Source organism: Ciconia boyciana, chromosome 12 (genome assembly GCF_034638445.1).
Source record: "Ciconia boyciana chromosome 12, ASM3463844v1, whole genome shotgun sequence".
In the NCBI taxonomy this organism is placed as follows: Eukaryota; Metazoa; Chordata; class Aves; order Ciconiiformes; family Ciconiidae; genus Ciconia; species Ciconia boyciana.
Genome location: NC_132945.1, coordinates 20,332,089 through 20,350,234, shown reverse-complemented (window position 1 = coordinate 20,350,234; position 18,146 = coordinate 20,332,089). Strand labels below are relative to the sequence as shown.

The 18,146-nt window shown below is 38.7% G+C and overlaps 1 protein-coding gene across 6 annotated transcripts in view; it reads left to right on the top strand.

Moving 5' to 3' along the window:
• The window catches only part of ACSL4 (acyl-CoA synthetase long chain family member 4), a 45,574-nt gene extending 29,954 nt beyond the window's left edge, over nucleotides 1–15,620 (top strand). For all 6 annotated transcript variants that reach the window (XM_072876839.1, XM_072876840.1, XM_072876844.1 and 3 more), the window contains 10 exons: nucleotides 750–900; nucleotides 4,561–4,684; nucleotides 5,522–5,593; nucleotides 8,496–8,635; nucleotides 9,098–9,270; nucleotides 9,471–9,545; nucleotides 9,775–9,966; nucleotides 10,441–10,555; nucleotides 11,266–11,423; nucleotides 13,296–15,620. In XM_072876839.1, coding sequence (XP_072732940.1) covers nucleotides 750–900; nucleotides 4,561–4,684; nucleotides 5,522–5,593; nucleotides 8,496–8,635; nucleotides 9,098–9,270; nucleotides 9,471–9,545; nucleotides 9,775–9,966; nucleotides 10,441–10,555; nucleotides 11,266–11,423; nucleotides 13,296–13,453 — 1,358 coding nt within the window. In that variant the 3' untranslated portion in view covers nucleotides 13,454–15,620. The remainder of the gene's footprint in view (nucleotides 1–749; nucleotides 901–4,560; nucleotides 4,685–5,521; nucleotides 5,594–8,495; nucleotides 8,636–9,097; nucleotides 9,271–9,470; nucleotides 9,546–9,774; nucleotides 9,967–10,440; nucleotides 10,556–11,265; nucleotides 11,424–13,295) is intronic.
• Nucleotides 15,621–18,146: the final 2,526 nt, after the last annotated feature.

Here is an 18,146-nt window from a genome sequence, read left to right as displayed (position 1 = left end):
CGAACACACAGTTACCCTGAGGGGTGGTGTTTTGGGTTTTTCTCCCTAAAAACCCTGCTTCCCTTGCAGACACTTCTGCTGCCTCTCTAGCTGTGAAAGCCATGAAAGCTAATAATTTTCATCCTAAGAATAAATGCCAAGGGATTAAAACAAAAATCAAAAAAGTGTTGTAAGCTTACTGCTTTTGCACTAACTAGCAGCTTACTTGAGGAAGGTTCACTTGGGGAAAAAAAAAGTAGTCTTAGCTCTGCAGCCTTGGCTTTGGAAGAGTGATTGACAGAAAAGCTGACTTGCAGCTTTTTGGAGTATTGGGAGTTTTTTGTTTATGGGGTTTTTTTCCCCCTCAACCTGTTGTTTCTCTCCAGTACTGTATTTCTCCCCTTCACTGCCCTTGACAGGTTTACTTGGTCTTCAGAAGGCTTTTTTTTAATGAAGCTTTCAGTCAGCTATAAGACATATTGGCAAAAGTATCACCCAGATCGTGTAGATGCCCAAATACTTGTAATTCCTTTCAAAATCTGCCTTCCCTCACTTCCTCTTAAAACTAGAGCACTGCTCTCTTCATCACCGACTTCATCTACCACTCACCCCTTAGCAGCACATTGTGTTTGCCTGTGCTGAAGCACCTGTTTCACACTGGTTGGTTACAGACATTTTCACATTGATTAATTTCACATTGATTAATTACAGAAATAACAATTTAGAAAGTAGATAAGAATTAATAACAATTTTTCTCCTGCATTTTGTAGCAAGCATTCTGCCAAGCAGACCTGTTCCTACAGACTTGGCTTTAGTAATGTACACCAGTGGCTCTACTGGGAGACCTAAAGGAGTGATGATGATGCATAAAAACTTAATAGCTGGAATGACGGGACAGTGCGAGAGAATACCTGGACTAGGGTAAGAAACACTTAGTTGTCACGTGTGTGGAGAGATAAAACAGAACCTCCAAAAATATGCAAGTTTATAGGAAGTCTGATGCTGGCATTGGGTGTTACCAGATGTCTTCATTTTATTGTAAGCCTGCTAATCTTTAATTTATAAGAAATATACATGTATTTGTGAACTTACCCTGTGTCGTGGTTTAGCCCCAGCCAGCAACTAAGCACCACGCAGCCGCTCGCTCACTCCCCCCTGGTGGGATGGGGGAGAGAATCGGAAGAGCAAAAGTAAGAAAACTCGAGGGTTGAGATAAAGACAGTTTAATAGGGAAAGCAAAAGCCACGCACGCAAGCAAAGCAAAGCAAGGAATTCATTCACTGCTTCCCATGGGCAGGCAGGTGTTCAGCCATCTCCAGGAAAGCAGGGCTCCATCACGCGTAATGGTTACTTGGGAAGACAAACGCCATCACTCCAAATGTCCCCCCCTTCCTTCTTCTTCCCCAGCTTTATATACTGAGCATGACGCCATGTGGTATGGAATAGCCCTTTGGCCAGTTTGGATCAACTATCCTGGCTGTGTCCCCTCCCAGCTTCTTGTGCACCTGGCAGAGCATGGGAAGCTGAAAAGTCCTTGACCAGTGCAGCAACAACTAAAACATCTCTGTGTTATCAACACTGTTTTCAGCACAAATCCAAAACATAGCCCCATACCAGCCACTGTAAAGAAAATTAACTCTGTCTCAGCTGAAACCAGGACAGTATCCACCCCTTATTCCATACCATTTATGTCATGCTCAGGTCTCACACTATCCAATACATTCTCATTACCCACTGTCACCCTTCCCATCCTTTGATATAATAGACACATATCATTCCCTTAGTCTATGGACCACCCCTACAAAATATTTGTAAAATGTCCATAAATGTCCACAAAATGTCCACTGAGTTAATTTAGTCCATGACTTTGGGCTTCATCTCTTGTGGTTGTTACTCAGGACAGGAGAGGTGGTGTGTTGCTTGGAGTTATTGGGCACCAAAGCCAGCTCAGGTCAGGTCACTGCTGCACTTGCACTGCTTCTTGTAAGGCTTCTCCTCCATTTGTTCAGGTCATTCCGGCTGTAGTAATTCCTGTAACATGCAACTCACATCATGGGTTACAACAATTTAAAGGTATATCCATTACAATCTCCACCCCTGGTCCCTTTGTGCCAGGTTATAGGGTTTAACATTGCAATAAACTCCTCCCCTTGCTCCTAGCCTGGCCAGCAACAAGGGGTTCCTGCTATAGTAATTCCCACAACATGCAACTCAAATCCCAGGATACAACAATTTAAAGGTATTTCCATTACAATCTCCACCCCTGGTCCCTTTGGACAGACCATCAGGTTTAACATTGCAATGAAGTCCTCCCCTTGCCCCTGCTCCAGCTTGGACTTATCCACAGAATATAGTCCCTTCAGAAGTAAACTTGCTCCAACATGCCCTCATGCACAGCCACTGATGCTTCAAGGTGTACCTGCTGCAGCATGGACTTCATCCACAGCCACAGATGCTTCGAGGTGCACCTTATCCAGCATGGACTTATCCTTGGGCCACAATCCCTTCAGAGGAGAGGTATACCTGCTGTGGCACAGACATAACCACGGCCACAGACATTTCAAGATATACCTGCTCTGGCATGGGCTTATCCATGGGCACAGACGCTTCAGGGTGTCCTGGTCCCGCGTGGACTCATCCACAGGTCACAGTCCCTTCGACTCGAGTTCACACTGGAGTTCCAGCCCGTCCAGTCCAGCAGCACAGAAACAGCAGCGATGCCCTGGCCATCTGCCAGCCCAGGCGCATCGCCATTGCTGTTATCAACATCTTCCCAGGCAGAGCAGAGTAAGGTGATCAGCAGTACAGCAGCATGGCAAGCAGCAAAAGCAAAAAGCAGCCACTAACGAGCCCTAGACTCTAATATACAGTAAGGAAAGCAAGCCCCATGGCAAGCACAGAAGCCTGCTGATTAATAGCTAAACAGCAATAACAGCTATAAATTCAATCTAGCACATTCCAATCAAATCTGTCATTATCTCAAACCCTTCGAGCCCCACGTTGGGCGCCAAAAAGGACTGTCGTGGTTTAGCCCCAGCCAGCAACTAAGCACCACGCAGCCGCTCGCTCACTCCCCCCTGGTGGGATGGGGGAGAGAATCGGAAGAGCAAAAGTAAGAAAACTCGAGGGTTGAGATAAAGACAGTTTAATAGGGAAAGCAAAAGCCGCACACACAAGCAAAGCAAAGCAAGGAATTCCTTCGCTACTTCCCATGGGCAGGCAGGTGTTCAGCCATCTCCAGGAAAGCAGGGCTCCATCACGCGTAGTGGTTACTTGGGAAGACAAACGCCATCACTCCAAATGTCCCCCCTTCCTTCTTCTTCCCCAGCTTTATATACTGAGCATGATGCCATGTGGTGTGGAATGTCCCTTTGGCCAGTTTGGGTCAACTATCCTGGCTGTGTCCCCTCCCAGCTTCTTGTGCACCTGGCAGAGCATGGGAAGCTGAAAAGTCCTTGACCAGTGCAGCAACAACTCAAACATCTCTGTGTTATCAACCCTGTTTTCAGCACAAATCCAAAACATAGCCCCATACCAGCCACTGTAAAGAAAATTAACTCTGTCTCAGCTGAAACCAGGACACCCTGTTGTTTGAAAAGGATGCCCTTCTAGCTCGCCTCACATGCTGTTTCTACTTTTTTTTTATTATTACCCTTAGCTTTAGGTCTGTGATGGATTTTTGCACTCTTGTGCATCAGAAGATGCCACCAGATAAGGAGATTCTTCATCTAGTCAAACTTGGGAAACTTTAGATGTTTTCAGGCAGATAGAATTACTTCAGGAAGTATGTCAGAGCCTACCACTTCCATTGATCTAGACACCCCACTGTTGGATGGATAATGCACATGCTGCAGAATCTGCTCAAGTATACTTCACTAAATGAGCAGATAAGTAATAAATTGTGCGTTGGCGATAGTAAAACCAACTGCAAATTCCCTCACATTAATATTTTGAGAAAATTTTTCATGAATGTGGGTGTGTTTGTCACTGCATTCATGAATGCAGTGAATTTAATAGCTGAAGTAAGCTACATTGCTAAACTCCTTTTCTGATAGGATATAAAACCAGTTCTGACTTAGTGCTGAAAGCTTCTGTTAAGGGACAGCTCTGAGCTTCTTGCTGAGAAATCTCTAAGAAATTATTTCCTGAAATAAGCCTCAGTATTTCAGTGATCAGCTCTCTTTCTACTAAACTATTTTAGAAGGAGATACTATGATGACTTTCAAGGATTTGAAAATCATTGGTGATTATTTTAAAATCTAGTGATTTCATCCTTAATTTGGTACCTGAGATGAAATCTCCCACGAGGAGAGGAAACAGCAGTGGAGCACTAAGGAATCTTTGAGTTTCCTAGAAAACCAGGTAAATCCTGTAATTCATACCGATTTCAGTAAGGTAGGATTTTCCCCATTTGTTTATAAACTGTGGTTTGAAATCTTACCCTGCTGTGCAGAAGAATAAGCCTCACTTGTGATCCAAGTCTTTCAAAAAGTAATAACTAAGCACACAATAAAATTGTTAAACAGTATTTTCAGTCCACTTGTGCATCATTGTTAATTAGATAATCCTTTCCTTTCATAGACCCAAGGATACTTACATTGGTTATTTGCCTCTGGCCCATGTATTGGAATTGACAGCAGAAATTTCTTGCATCACGTACGGCTGCAGGATTGGTTATTCCTCTCCACTCACGCTATCGGATCAGGTGAGGGGGAAGCTTAAATTTGCTTCTGCAGTCTGCATTCTTGTTGCTCAGCTATCTTCTTTCATTAAAGAAATGCCAATGCATATGGCACACCTCAGAAATGTAATTTTTTTTTTTTCAGAAAATGATGCAAATTAACATTCCTGGTGAGCTATAGCAGCAGGTCATACAATATAAATTTTATTAAAACCTCTACTTTTATGATACTTAGGAAATCTAAAAGAAAACCTAATAAATGCGTATAGCATTATCCACTGGGTATCAGGATAAGAACAGCTATTAATAGATTAGCTGAATGTAAGACTGTTTAAAGTGATTTTAAGTTTTTGGTCTGACTTTATCAGTTCTTTATCCAGTTATTGTAGATCATCTATTTAGCCCTTTGCCTTTTTCCAATTAAGATAAATACAATTTATCTTAATTATTTTTACTTAATTTACTTTTTAACAATTAAGATAAATAAGATCAAATTAAGCTGGAAAAGAATGTTTCTGTACATTTTGCTGGTACAGAGATTGCATCAGGGAAAAGAAACTCCTGGAGGAAGATGGAGGAGAAAGCAAGTGCTAGAGGGAAGAAGTAAGAGAAAGATATACAGAGTCGACTTAACCAGGCTGGGCTTGTAAAACATCTAGTATTTTAGTTGAAAGTGTTGTTAATCATTACTTTTTCCATCACAATGGAAAAAATTTATGCAGGAAATGTTTTTTTTTTTGAGGGATAGGGGAAGAGATTTAAACTAATTACATGCTAATATATCTCCCTCTTTTTTTACTCCTTTTCTAAAGAGTTGCTTGGTTTTCAGCTTCATAAATTGACATTTTTTCCTTATTACAGTCAAGTAAAATTAAGAAGGGAAGCAAAGGAGACTGTACTGTACTTAAGCCTACGCTGATGGCAGCTGTGCCTGTGAGTATGCAGAAGCAGATGTTTAGCAAAAAACTGCTTTCTATCTTGTTCATGCTAGAAAAGTCTATTTACTAACACTTTTTTCTTAATGTGTAAGTAACTGTCACTAATAGGAAAAAAGCAGAATATAGAAATTCCAGTTGTCATTGCTTGAACTGAGTACTGAGGCTGCAGATGAGCACAAGAATACGTACATGTATGCTAAAGCCAAGACCCTTTTTGATCCAAAACTATAAATGTGTTTTAATAGTTACAAGTGATGTTTTACTGGGCTACTGATACAACAATAGGATACAGAACATCTTTGACATTCTCGGTCTGAAACTCCTTTTTGCATAGGGAGAAAGTAGGGTGGCTTTGGCTAAGATGGACACACTAAGATATGGGCATTTGGCTGAGTTACAGAACTTAGCAAGTTAAGCTGGGGTGCTCAATCTCAGCTGCTTGTCTCCAGGGTAACATTTGGGCTAAGCCTCTCTTGCTGTTCTTAGGGTAAGCAGGCCATGCTTAGTCTCCTCTTACAAGAAAAAAATTATCAGGAGACTTAACTCCAGTTGCTTTTATAGCTTACGTTGGTCTTTGGGTGACCAGGCTTCTGCATTCCACAAGGTCTTAGCACTATCTGAAAAATACACAAATGTTTGCGTCTCTCTAATGCAAAAACCTTCCTCATGTCCTGGAATCACACGTGCTTCTTTTATGATCATATCACATCTGTGGCTCATAAGACTGGTAGCACCAGCTTTTGCCACATGGTGGTTGTGGGTTAGTAGGAGGATTTAATCTCATTTAAGAATAGTGAGTTTTGGTTGGATTTGGTTGTTCTGCAGCATCTTTTGGGAAGAGCCAAGAGTTTTTAAATCAATTACTCGCACTTTTTGTTTTATAAAATAATAATCATATATATATAGGCTTGGTCTTTTTCTTAATAATGAACCGAGTGAAAATTAATATGTCTGAGAACCCCAGCTTTTTGGAAAATATCCATTTAAATTTATTTCCTGGGCAAAATTCAAATGCTAGACTACTGGCAAAAACAGTGTAAGTTTTAAATATAATCATAATCCCTCTTGGAAGGACTATATTTCATGCATGTGCAAAAAAAAAGTCCATGCAGACAGCTTCATATGAATTAACTGCAGAATAGTGATAATGCTGAACCCCACCAAAATGTCTTAATTCTACAGACTTCCTATCACAAAGAAGTTAGCAGAGAAAAAATAAAATTGAAACTGATGATCCGTTTTCAGTTGATAGCATACAGGATCTAGAGTTCAACAATTACAGCAAAGAGGAAAAACCTTCAGAAAGCCCTAGGAGTAGGATCAACACTAACCTAACATCATCTAACAAATATTTCTCTCCTTAGAACTATTGTCTTGGTTTTATCATCAACACATCATAACATCACCAGTGATTAGAACATATAAGGAACGAAATTAAAATAATTCTAACAGAATCCAGACACAAATATTTAGAAATATTTGATTCAATCAGAACATTGTAATACAGGGTTAATAGTTCCTTCCAGCCTTTGTAATTCTGAATACCTTGTCATGCCTCTGCAGTCTTTGCAAAAAGCTACAATTGATTCTGCTTTAAGATATTTGTCTGGCTTTTGGAAATATTAGATGATATTCTGCAGGTAAACTGGGCTGAAAATAGTGTACATTTTTTCTGAAATTCTAGTTTGTCTAAATCCCAATCATGAAGATTTGAAGGAACTAATCAAAAACACTAATGAGAGTGGTTTCTAATAAGACTTTAATATTTTGATCTGCGATATTTCCAAGTACATAATTTTCATAGCTTTCTCTTCAATTTTAATTTGACTTTTGTTAGAAAGCATATAAATACTTCAAAGCATTGTGCTCTGTAACAAACTTGAATGAGCCAGTCCTTAAACTTCTGTTAAATACTTCACCTGTCTGAACACTATTTATTTTAAGTTCTGTGTATTTTAGTGATTATAGACTTATTATTTTAATGGAAATTCATTTCTCCTCTGACAGAATTGTGGGTTTTTTTGTCAGGTAACTAGAACTACTGCAACCACATTGCTTTGAAAGTTGAAAAACTTCTCTTGAAAGAGGAAGTGGTGAAATGAAATCTCAGTTCATTCCCTTGTGCTTGCCAACTGCCATGGATAAAGTACAGCATCAGGACTCCTAAGCACAATAAGTCTTGCGTGGCATATACCAACCTTTAGCAAAGAGAGTTAGCTAAACTTGAACTCAAAATTTTCTAAATCAGTTTGTCACATTTTAAGTACAGGTTAAGGTGTTATCGATAACGTAAGCAATATAACATAGCAAGTTTTATTACACTGTGGCATGTTACCCAAGATTTGTAGCTATGGTTGATAGAAAATATATATTCAGAATGAGGGGTGGAAAGTATTTTAAAACCAAATCTGAGGTTTAGAAGGCTGTTTGTAGAAATGCAGGTGGGACGATGAATTACTGCAGTATGCCTGAAGACCCGCAGTGGTTACTCAATTACTTGCCCTCGACTTACCTGTCCGCCTAATTCAAGGCAAGTTTTCTAATATAAGGTATATACTACAGCATGAGGGTTCTTCCTCTCTAGCGGTACTGGTGTGAGGAGAAAAAAGCAAACAGCAAAAAGTAAGGCTAAGTCACTAATTTTCAGTGCGTCATTCCACTCATTTCAAGTTGCTCCAAGCTGCTATGGTCTATAAATTGACTACTTGATCACACATTAAAAGCATTACAGTTAAGCATTGCCTAACCAATAATGCAGACATTTTCACTCTTACTGTATTACCCATTTTAAAGGAAGAATAATAGGATTTTTATTTTATTTTTAACATGGAATTTAATTTACACGTGCTAGTCTATACTATGTGGTAATTTTCCTTGTTCTTTTTAACACTTCATAGGAAATAATGGACAGAATTTATAAAAATGTCATGAGTAAAGTTCAAGAGATGAATTATATTCAGAGAACTCTGTTCAAGATAGGCTATGACTACAAATTGGAACAAATCAAGAGGGGATACGACGCACCTCTGTGTAATGTGTAAGTATAATTCATGGTCCAAGTGTACCTTTTTCCTTAAGACGGTCTAAAAGAATAATCATCTAAGCTATCTGACATCAGACAATTCTCATCCAACATGCAAATATCATCTAATGACTAACTGAAATAATCCAAGTTCTTGCTGGAAATCGATAAGATATTTAGTGGTAGGAATGACTAATCTTCAGAACAGATGACTAGTTAGTTTACATTGGATGGCTTTTTTTTAAGTAAAAAAATTGGAATGTTTGTTTAGTTCAGTTACAGGAATTCTGCCATCTTCAAGTGTTACACAAGAGGTAACATGCTTTATCATCCCCGCTGTCCACTAAGATCTGTGAATGATTAATAAGAATTTTTAAAGGTGTTCCACATAGGAAGGAAGAATAAGGTTTGTGTCTTTCTTTTTATAGAAGTGAGCTGAGTGAATGATTTTTAATGCTTCTTTTTCCTTCTTTCAAGACTATTGTTTAAAAAAGTAAAGGCACTACTGGGAGGGAATGTCCGTATGATGCTTTCTGGAGGAGCACCACTCTCACCTCAAACACAAAGATTCATGAACATCTGTTTTTGCTGTCCTGTTGGTCAAGGCTATGGACTAACAGAAACATGCGGAGCTGGAACAATTACAGAAGGTAGTTAAAATGCTTCTGGAAATACATAATTTAAGATACAGATATATATGGGGGTTTGGTGGGGTTTTTTGTAAAGTCGAAATAGTTGTAGTTCTTAACTGCAATAAAGTAACTTGAGATAAGCTACCGCCTTATTTATGGTTTGAGTTTATATTTCAAATGACAAAAATCTCTGTATTCTTTCTTCTTCTCTCCCCAAGTTGCTGATTACAGCACTGGCAGAGTTGGAGCTCCTCTTATTTGTTGTGAAATAAAATTGAGAGACTGGCAAGAAGGTGAGAGCATTAAATGTTTCGATTTCAGAGTAACTAATTTAACCACTGCTTAGCTGGTTTCTTTGCCTATCTGCTTAGCTAGGTGTAGCATATGAAGTAATTGTTCTTTCTCTTTTATAATAGTTGTCAATTTGTGTGCATTAACTTCAAGCTGAAGTTTCAAAATATTTTCTTGGCAGCAGAATATATAAGTTAAAAATAATTGCGTGGGGATTTTCTTGTTTTTCAGGGGGCTATACGAATAAAGACAAGCCTAATCCTAGAGGAGAAATTATAATTGGTGGACCTAATGTCTCAATGGGATATTTTAAAAACAAAGACAAGGCAACAGAAGAGTTCTCCATTGATGAGAACGGTCAGAGATGGTTCTGTACAGGAGATATAGGGGAATTTCATCCGGATGGGTGTCTGCAGATCATAGGTTGGCCTCAATTTTTGATATCTTAATATATTACAAGATCTTGACTAAACATAATTATAAGCATGCTATTAATCCTGTCGGCTTTGCCAGGGCTAATCTACTTAAGGTTACCTCACAGCTGTAGGAAAATTTTGGAAGTGATGCCATTTCCTGTGACATTATCACTATCTAATTTAGCACATGGACTTTAAAGAATAAATGTAACATTAATTTTTGGTATTAATTACACAGCTTTAAAAATCAGAGTCCCCATCACATTCATACAAGTTGTGTGACAAGAAGTGTAGTGCTATATAAATTTTCTTACAGAAGCCTTTATAAAGTTGGCAGAATACGTACATGCTATTACTGGCTTTAAAACTTTAACAAGATGCTTTAATTCATGTTTATGAAGAATCTTGCACAGCATTGTACAAAATACATATACAGTGGAACAAGCTTTTTTGTTTTTTTCCCTTCCCCCTCGACTCCTAGATCGTAAGAAAGACTTGGTGAAGCTCCAAGCAGGAGAATATGTATCTCTGGGCAAAGTAGAGGCAGCACTGAAGAACTGTCCATTGATTGACAATATCTGCGCTTATGCCAAAAGGTAAGAGTAGTATTAGTTTAGAAACTCCATTTAGGGTAAACATGAAATATAGGCTCTGCTCCACTTCTCTGATGAGATACTATAGTTTTCCATGGTTTCCATTGAACAAACCCCCCTACCAGAGTGCAAGTTATAAACAGCATCTCTGAAGTAGCACAGGTGCGCAGATTCCCTAAAAGCTGAAGAAACAATCTGTGTTTTTCTGTTGGCATTTCCCCTATCCTAATACACACCAGTTCCATCCCATCCCTTCCCCAAACTGGTATCATTATATTTAGTATGTGTTTTGGCTTTCTGTCAGAATACCAGAGAAAAGTTAATCTGGCCACTTTGCATCTAATCCAAAGCTCTCCACTGAGTTTTGGAAATAGTTCCAGTCTCCTCTCCCTCCCCCCAACTTAAACACACTACCTGAAAGGAAACTGAAGAGAACTAGCTAAACACCGGATGTAGCTGGGAAGCTAAACCAAGATGTGCATTCGTGAACAGCAAAGCATGATACTGATCAAACCTAACGTAAAACAACCTTTGAGAAGTCATCAGTTGTGAAGACTTAATGTACAAGAAGGATTCTGTATGGGGGAATAACTACAGTTCAAAAAGCACTGTGGATCTGTGTATCTAACAGCAAGTAAGCATTTTACTCCCTGAAATGGAAGCCTCAACTGTTTGGATTTTTTTTCTTTCCTTCTCTTGCCATCCTGTGGTAGCGACCAGTCTTACGTGATCAGTTTTGTGGTTCCTAATCAGAAGAAGCTGACAGCATTAGCTGAGCAGAAGGGCATCGCTGGAACCTGGGTAGATATTTGTAACAATCCTACAATGGAAGCTGAAATACTGCAAGAGATTAAAGAAGTGGCAAACAAGAGTAAGTAAAGCAGCACATCGTGCTAGCCAATCTCATGGCACTTATCCAGCAAAAACTTCCAGTTATCCTCACTAACTGCTCTTCTTTCTCCCTGTTGCCTCTATCTGCCAAAACTTAATAGTTTAATCAGAGGCAAAGACCACATCAAACTGTTGCTATTATCCCAGGAACTGACATACTTTTTGGTTGTATTAACTACTTTATCTTTTTTTGTTTTCTAAAAAAAAAAAGATCTGAGGTTTTTTTTTTTTTCAACTGAATTCTAGAGGCAGGTTGCTTGTCTAATACAGTTAAAATAAGGTCCAAAAGAGCTGTCAATTTGGAAGGAAAGTTACAAGACACTTGCTGGTAAGAAAACTAGTTAAGCAAGAGATTTTAAAGCTTTGTTTCCCATGCAACTTTGTCCCCTACAGCTTTGAACAACCACGATCCTTGTGGTTGTAATGGCTTAAAAGCCTGCTGTTCCTTGCTGTGGTACTGAATGATCAAAAGCCTCATCAGTCCTTTATGGGGCCAAAAAATTAACAAACTAACCGGGGGAAAAAAGTCTCTAAAGCACTTGGCACCTCATACAAGGAAGTAGTAAAACTGGACTTCAGCACATGCTAAGCACTGTGTCTCGAACTTTAGAGAGGAGAATCTGCCTTTTGAAACTGAGAAAACAAGAATGAAAGGCACTATTAAGTCTTACCTTTAAAAAAAATAAATCAATCCCTAGGTCTCAGACTTGGGTTTAAACATTTTAATCTGTGTTTTTCTATCATGAACTAGACAAATTACTATCCATATAGCTTTGTTTATTCAAAAATCTTTACTACCTAGAAGGTAGAAAGAATATATAAGCAATAATCTACTATTGAGATACCACTAATTTATTTGAAACTTTTTTCCGAAGCTATTTTAAAGAGATCATTCTCATTTTTAGCGGAACATAATGCACCTTCATCACGAGCAGGCATGATAAGGCTAAATAAGATGAAACAGTCCATTACAATACTAGTGGGAAGTTAGACAGAAGAGCTCCTGGGGACAGACTTAGAGCCAGAGATCCCAACTCTCCTACGTTTGCTGACACCTAGAGGCTAGGCTGCCACGACTTGTCCTAGAAATTCAGCTACAAGTCTATGTACGTGGGATCCTACCGCAGGCCTGATAGCAACGTCCATCAAGTACTGCACTCACGCAGCAGCTCCCTGCCCTGTTCCTGATGTCCCTGCCCTTCTCCCTGAAGCAGTTATCTACCTCCTCCCTTGCTTACCCCTCTTTGGCCTATTGCCTGGGCAAGAGAGAGAAGCAGCTTTGGTTGCAATGAGGCTGTGCATGTGCCAAGCCGCTGCTTCCAGCGGAAGGGAAAATAAGTGACTAATGTAACAAAAATACAGAGAAGTCCCTTTATTTTTAACTCAAAACAAACTCTTAGGAAGGAAGAATTTGGGAAGGAATCATTCAACCATGGAAAGTACAGAAGTACTTCAGTATAATTTCAATATGAAGCACATCCGGCTAGTCTGAGTTAATCTAGTTATTACTACATTCCTATAATAAAGATACAACTCTAGATTTCAGCGTCTCCTCTTGTGACAGCAGTCTCAGATCTTCAGGCTACGTGCTCATTTGTTGCACGCTTTAGGTTTTACACTGTCACATCCCATACAAGCTGTGTGTTATTAGAATATTTGCACACTAACCAGCACTCGGCATTGGTACAAGATGAAATTTGCTTGTGGCCCTTCTGAAAGGTTACTTCATTAAGTAGGACACCATATTATACAAGCTACAGGCTGCTCGCCTTAGATTTTTAGGTAGCATGAATTAGTATTTAATTTGATTATGTAATCATAGCCATGCTTTTGTTTCTTCTTGTCCCTGCAGTGAAATTAGAAAGGTTTGAAATACCCATCAAAGTACGGTTAAGCCCTGAGCCATGGACCCCAGAGACTGGGTTAGTAACAGATGCTTTCAAGCTGAAAAGGAAAGAACTGAAAAACCATTACCTCAACGACATCGAAAGAATGTATGGAGGCAAATAAACAAGTTATGTTGACCAGACAGTTGTGCAGCTGGTTCCTTCTCATGCCTCAATTATGGATGTCTGTGTATACTGTAGATATCACACATTCAGAAAATATACCAAATGGATGAATGTTTCTGTAATCTCTATCGAGTACAACAGGGAATATCTTAGACTGCAAATTCTTAATTATTAGCAGATTAGACACTGATAGTCTTCAGAGTTTCACGTGATCATCTCCAGTTTCGAGACAGACATCATTATGTGAAGCAGTATGACTAGTAAATTTTATTATTGTTTCTCTAGCATGTTCAGACTGCTTGCAACTTCTTTAATTCATTCTGAAGTCTGGCCTATATTTCAAAGAGAAAAATTAATGTAACTGTGACAATTCTTCTGTCATAGTAAGATACTTAGCGAGAGAGGAAAAAAAAGGGTATTTAAAGTCTACCCTTCTCCATTTAAAAAACAAAAACAAGATGACAACATTAGTCAAGAACTTGCTAGAGATCACTAATAAAGCACTGCTTGAGAATGGATGGATTCTTCTGCACATCAGTCAGTACCTTGAATATTTACAGTGCCTAAAAAAGAATATAAAGTACACTTACTGAAATAAAGGTGAACTGAAAAGCTTTCTAAAAACAAGTTACTTGAAATTTCATTCAAGAGCGTTGAATTCACTATTTTAACTTCCAGCTCAAATACATTTTTACTTGCCACTGTATTTTAATTCAAGCAGAGCTTCCCACTAGGACACACAGCATAAAAGAAAACAAAGACTTGCACTGCTGCAGGCAGTACTGATGAGAATCATCACCTGAATGCAGAACACAAAACTTGCATCTTGACCGGCAAACAGCGAAATTGATGGGCAGTTGTCTCTAAGCAAATTTGGTCTCAAAGGAGTTTTGGTTTGGTTTTTTTTGAGGGGTGGTTGGTAGCTTTGTTTTCAAGGCACTGATCCTCTAGACCTTCACATACATGTGCATAATGGCACAGGTTACCTGTATATAACTTAGAGGATCAGGGTCTAAATGTCTTAATCACTTTATGGAAAGGTATTTCCGTTCACCTTTTAAATATGGTAAGCATAACAAGGCAACCAGAAACCAACAGTAGTTTCCCCGTGTAGTCTTGTTTTACTTATGGAAAAGTAGTCTGTGGCCAGGGAATCTTTGTTTTATGGAACTTGTAAAAAGGGACAAATCACTCTTTACAGAAGTTCATTATAAACATGTTATCTTATTAACTGGAAGTCATAGATGTGAAGAAGTGGGAAGATTTAATTTAATAATAATTCATAATTTTGTGTGCAGAATCCTGTACTGTGTCTTCTTTTGAATTGTAACTGAGCTCCCACATCCCTGCTAGCTCTTCACACTTGAACCATAAATGCTGTAAAAAGTGAAGGCTCTTGATACTGTTCTACTTTGCACTTTCTTAATCGTTTTATATATGTTGCTTACATTTTGTACAGCTGTGGCCCTCAACTGCTATATATTACAGATTCATTTTAAGTATTCATAGATTTCTATTCATAATATTTGTGTTGTGTATATGATGGTTAAAAAGAAAAAGTATTTGGTATTGTCACTGTACAGAAAGTAAAAGATTTTGTACAATGCTTCTCTTGAACATACAAGCTTGCAATTTCAGGGCAAGTTTTCCCTTTATCGCATGTATGTGTATTTTTCTTTTTTCCAGTTCAAACAGATTTTGGCAAAAATAAATCATGGCTATATACTTATTAACTAAACCGTCCCTTCTCCTTGGGACCAACTTCAGACTTCCCCAGGCATAACTTTGGCCAGTCCAGAACACTGCCAGCTCATCTTCCAAGAACCCCGAGGGGAAAGGGAAAAATAAAATCTGGTCTGTAAAGCTGACTGTGTCTAGTTGTGCATGAACTGCAACAGTCACTAAAAGGAATGAGGAAATAGCTTTTCTAAAAAAGAAAATTATTTTTTTAAAGACGCATACAGCTGGTTTATGACAACAGGAACTACCATATCAGTAGCAACTTTTTAAATGACTCAGTCCTGGAGCCACATTACAATTTTTCTGTGTTTAAAATTGGTCACTATTAAATAGCCTTTAGTCAGCCTGTTAGCATCACGAAAGTTAAGTACATGTAAGAAAGTTACTTGCACTGGAGTCTGTCAGCAGGTTGTATGTTGTTTTTTTTTTAAAAAAAAAAAACCATGAATGTATTTATATGAAATGTATTTTATCTAGACTGTGGTATCTTCTGTGTCTTGGTTGACTGAGGACTGCTATTTTCAATATATACATACCCACATGCAATGTTAACATTTCAAAAGTGGAATACAATTTAAATGGTTCAACAAGTTTGTGTTCTGAAAGATCTTTATATATTGCACAAGTTGTCTCTAGTTACTGTTCAGCGCCTCGCATTCTCTGAAACTGAGCATACCTTAGCAGAACTCTCAAAAGAAGCAGCAACGAGTACATGCTACAGATGTTGAAAACAAAGCCTAGAGTGGGCCTAGTTTTTCTTTTAAGAAATTAACTAAATGTGGATGTGCTGCAAAATCAATTTGATACACATCAGCTTTTCAGGCATTTTTGGAGAAGGGGAAGGATTACTTCAGGCTGCCTTCACATATGGGGATTATTTGCAAATATAATACTTGCAGTTTGGTAAGAACTTTATCCTTATTTTTAATGAATTCTAAATCCTTTTGTGACAGAGCTTGTGGAGAAGTAAGAAACAGAGGATGAGCAAGAATGACATTCTCACCATTAAAAATAAGGAACTAGGATGCAGATGAAGTGACAGTAGATGGCTTCAAACCCGTTATGTGATAGTTACAGATGCTATCCTGTGCTTGACTGAAGGATGTACAATATGGGACTGAAGTGTGAGGGAGCAGTTCATTTACTAAACGTGAAGGGTCCAGAAAGCTCAAAGTAGCTGCAAGTTCTTCAGAAAGCAGGTTCAGGACTTCAAGTTATCCTCCTAAGTCTGAGAAACAAGTTAAAGAGAAAGAAAAGCCAGTTCGGGCATGTCTGACACAAGATCATATTTAGGCCCTCTACTTCAAAAAGCATGGGATGTCTGGAGAAAGCCAGAGTGTAGCTACAATAACAGTGGGACTAGAAAGCTTGATCTGTGAAGGAAGATTATAGTTGAGTTTAGCTGGCCTGAAGAGGAAGGGCACATGACAAGAGATGATTAACCTTCAGATAGGTACAGTGTTACCCTAACAAAGGCACAAAAGAGCTGTCACTGGTGGAAGAGGAGGAACAGAGAGTAAGTTTACACTAACTGACATTTATGGTTAGACATTTTAAAAGAAACACAGAACTTTTAAAACCATTCCTTACTAAATACAGAACTAGTTGCTCAAGATCTCTGCCATTGGAAGTCTTTAGAGGCTCAGAGTCAAAGAAGGTTAAACACACACCTTTCAGGAAGAGCTTTGACACAGAACCTTGGGTGGGGGCTGGACAGGGAGACCTGGTTCCTGTACATAATGTAATGCCGTACGTAACACTAAGATGTCATTAAATGGCCTGCAAGGAAAAAAAAAGTATAAACAGAGACAGTAATGAGTTATTCCCTTAAGAGCAGGTGGGGTGGTGTTTAACCAACCCAATGCAATTTTAGCGCCCATTACAACATCAGAGAACCTTGAGCATAACATGATGTGGAGAGCTGCCTGCCAGGTAAGCCAGTGCGTTGAACTGCGGTTCCCGTCAAACACTTTCTGGCTAGATGAGGAACAGGACGCGAGTTGAGAACGTGGGTCACTAATTTTCAGTCAAAAAAAACCCCAAACCCAAATCTACCCCATCCCAGAATGATAGTTTCAAATAACTACATTGTATTCTAATGATAAATTAGCGATGTTCTGCAAGTACATGCAATGCAAGAAATAATTATGTATTTGGTTTTGGTGTGGGGTTTTTTGTGTGTGTTTTTTTCCTGAGCCTGCCTAATGGCTAAGCTCTATTTACATGAGAGTAAATCAATTTCCCTTTTGGAGGCTAAAATGTAAATATTAGAAGCTTAAAAATAACAGATCTTGTGCTTCTTTTACGTAAGATGCCACAAAGGTGATGTACAAAATACAAGCAGTAAAACTTGCAGTCACTGCTTACATGGAATTCTGAATGACGCACATAGAGTAAAACTCAAGTATTCTACCGCAGTGTGAACATACCTGGATTAATAAACAAAACACATTTCCAGGTAACTCGGTGCTGCCGCAAAGTAGATTATTGATTGCCTTTTTTTTTTTTTCACATGATAAGATTACATCAGCCACAGAGGAATAGGGCCGACTATACTAATAACACATTTGTTGTTGGCCTATCATTTTTACATAACTGGATTTGAATGAGTTCTGACAGAAACGGGTTATTTGCACTATTGCTTTGCTACTGGGAGCTGTAGTATCTAGAATCTTGCTACACCTTTGTTGGGGAGAGATATGTTTTGAAGAAAATCAGATCCATTCTATATTGACAAAGTGTTTTAACAAAGCTGATTATCACAGGTAATTTGTCCAAAACTGTCTTTAGTTGGAAGCATGTAGTCTTGACATTAGACCAATGCTCATTAAATTAGACAAACAGAGCTCTGGGCACAGTGTCTGATCCTCCGAGTCCTCACCTAGGCTTTTAAAGCAAGAAGAACCCCTGTTGCATTTTTCACTTGTCCTCCCATTTTGAAACACCAATAC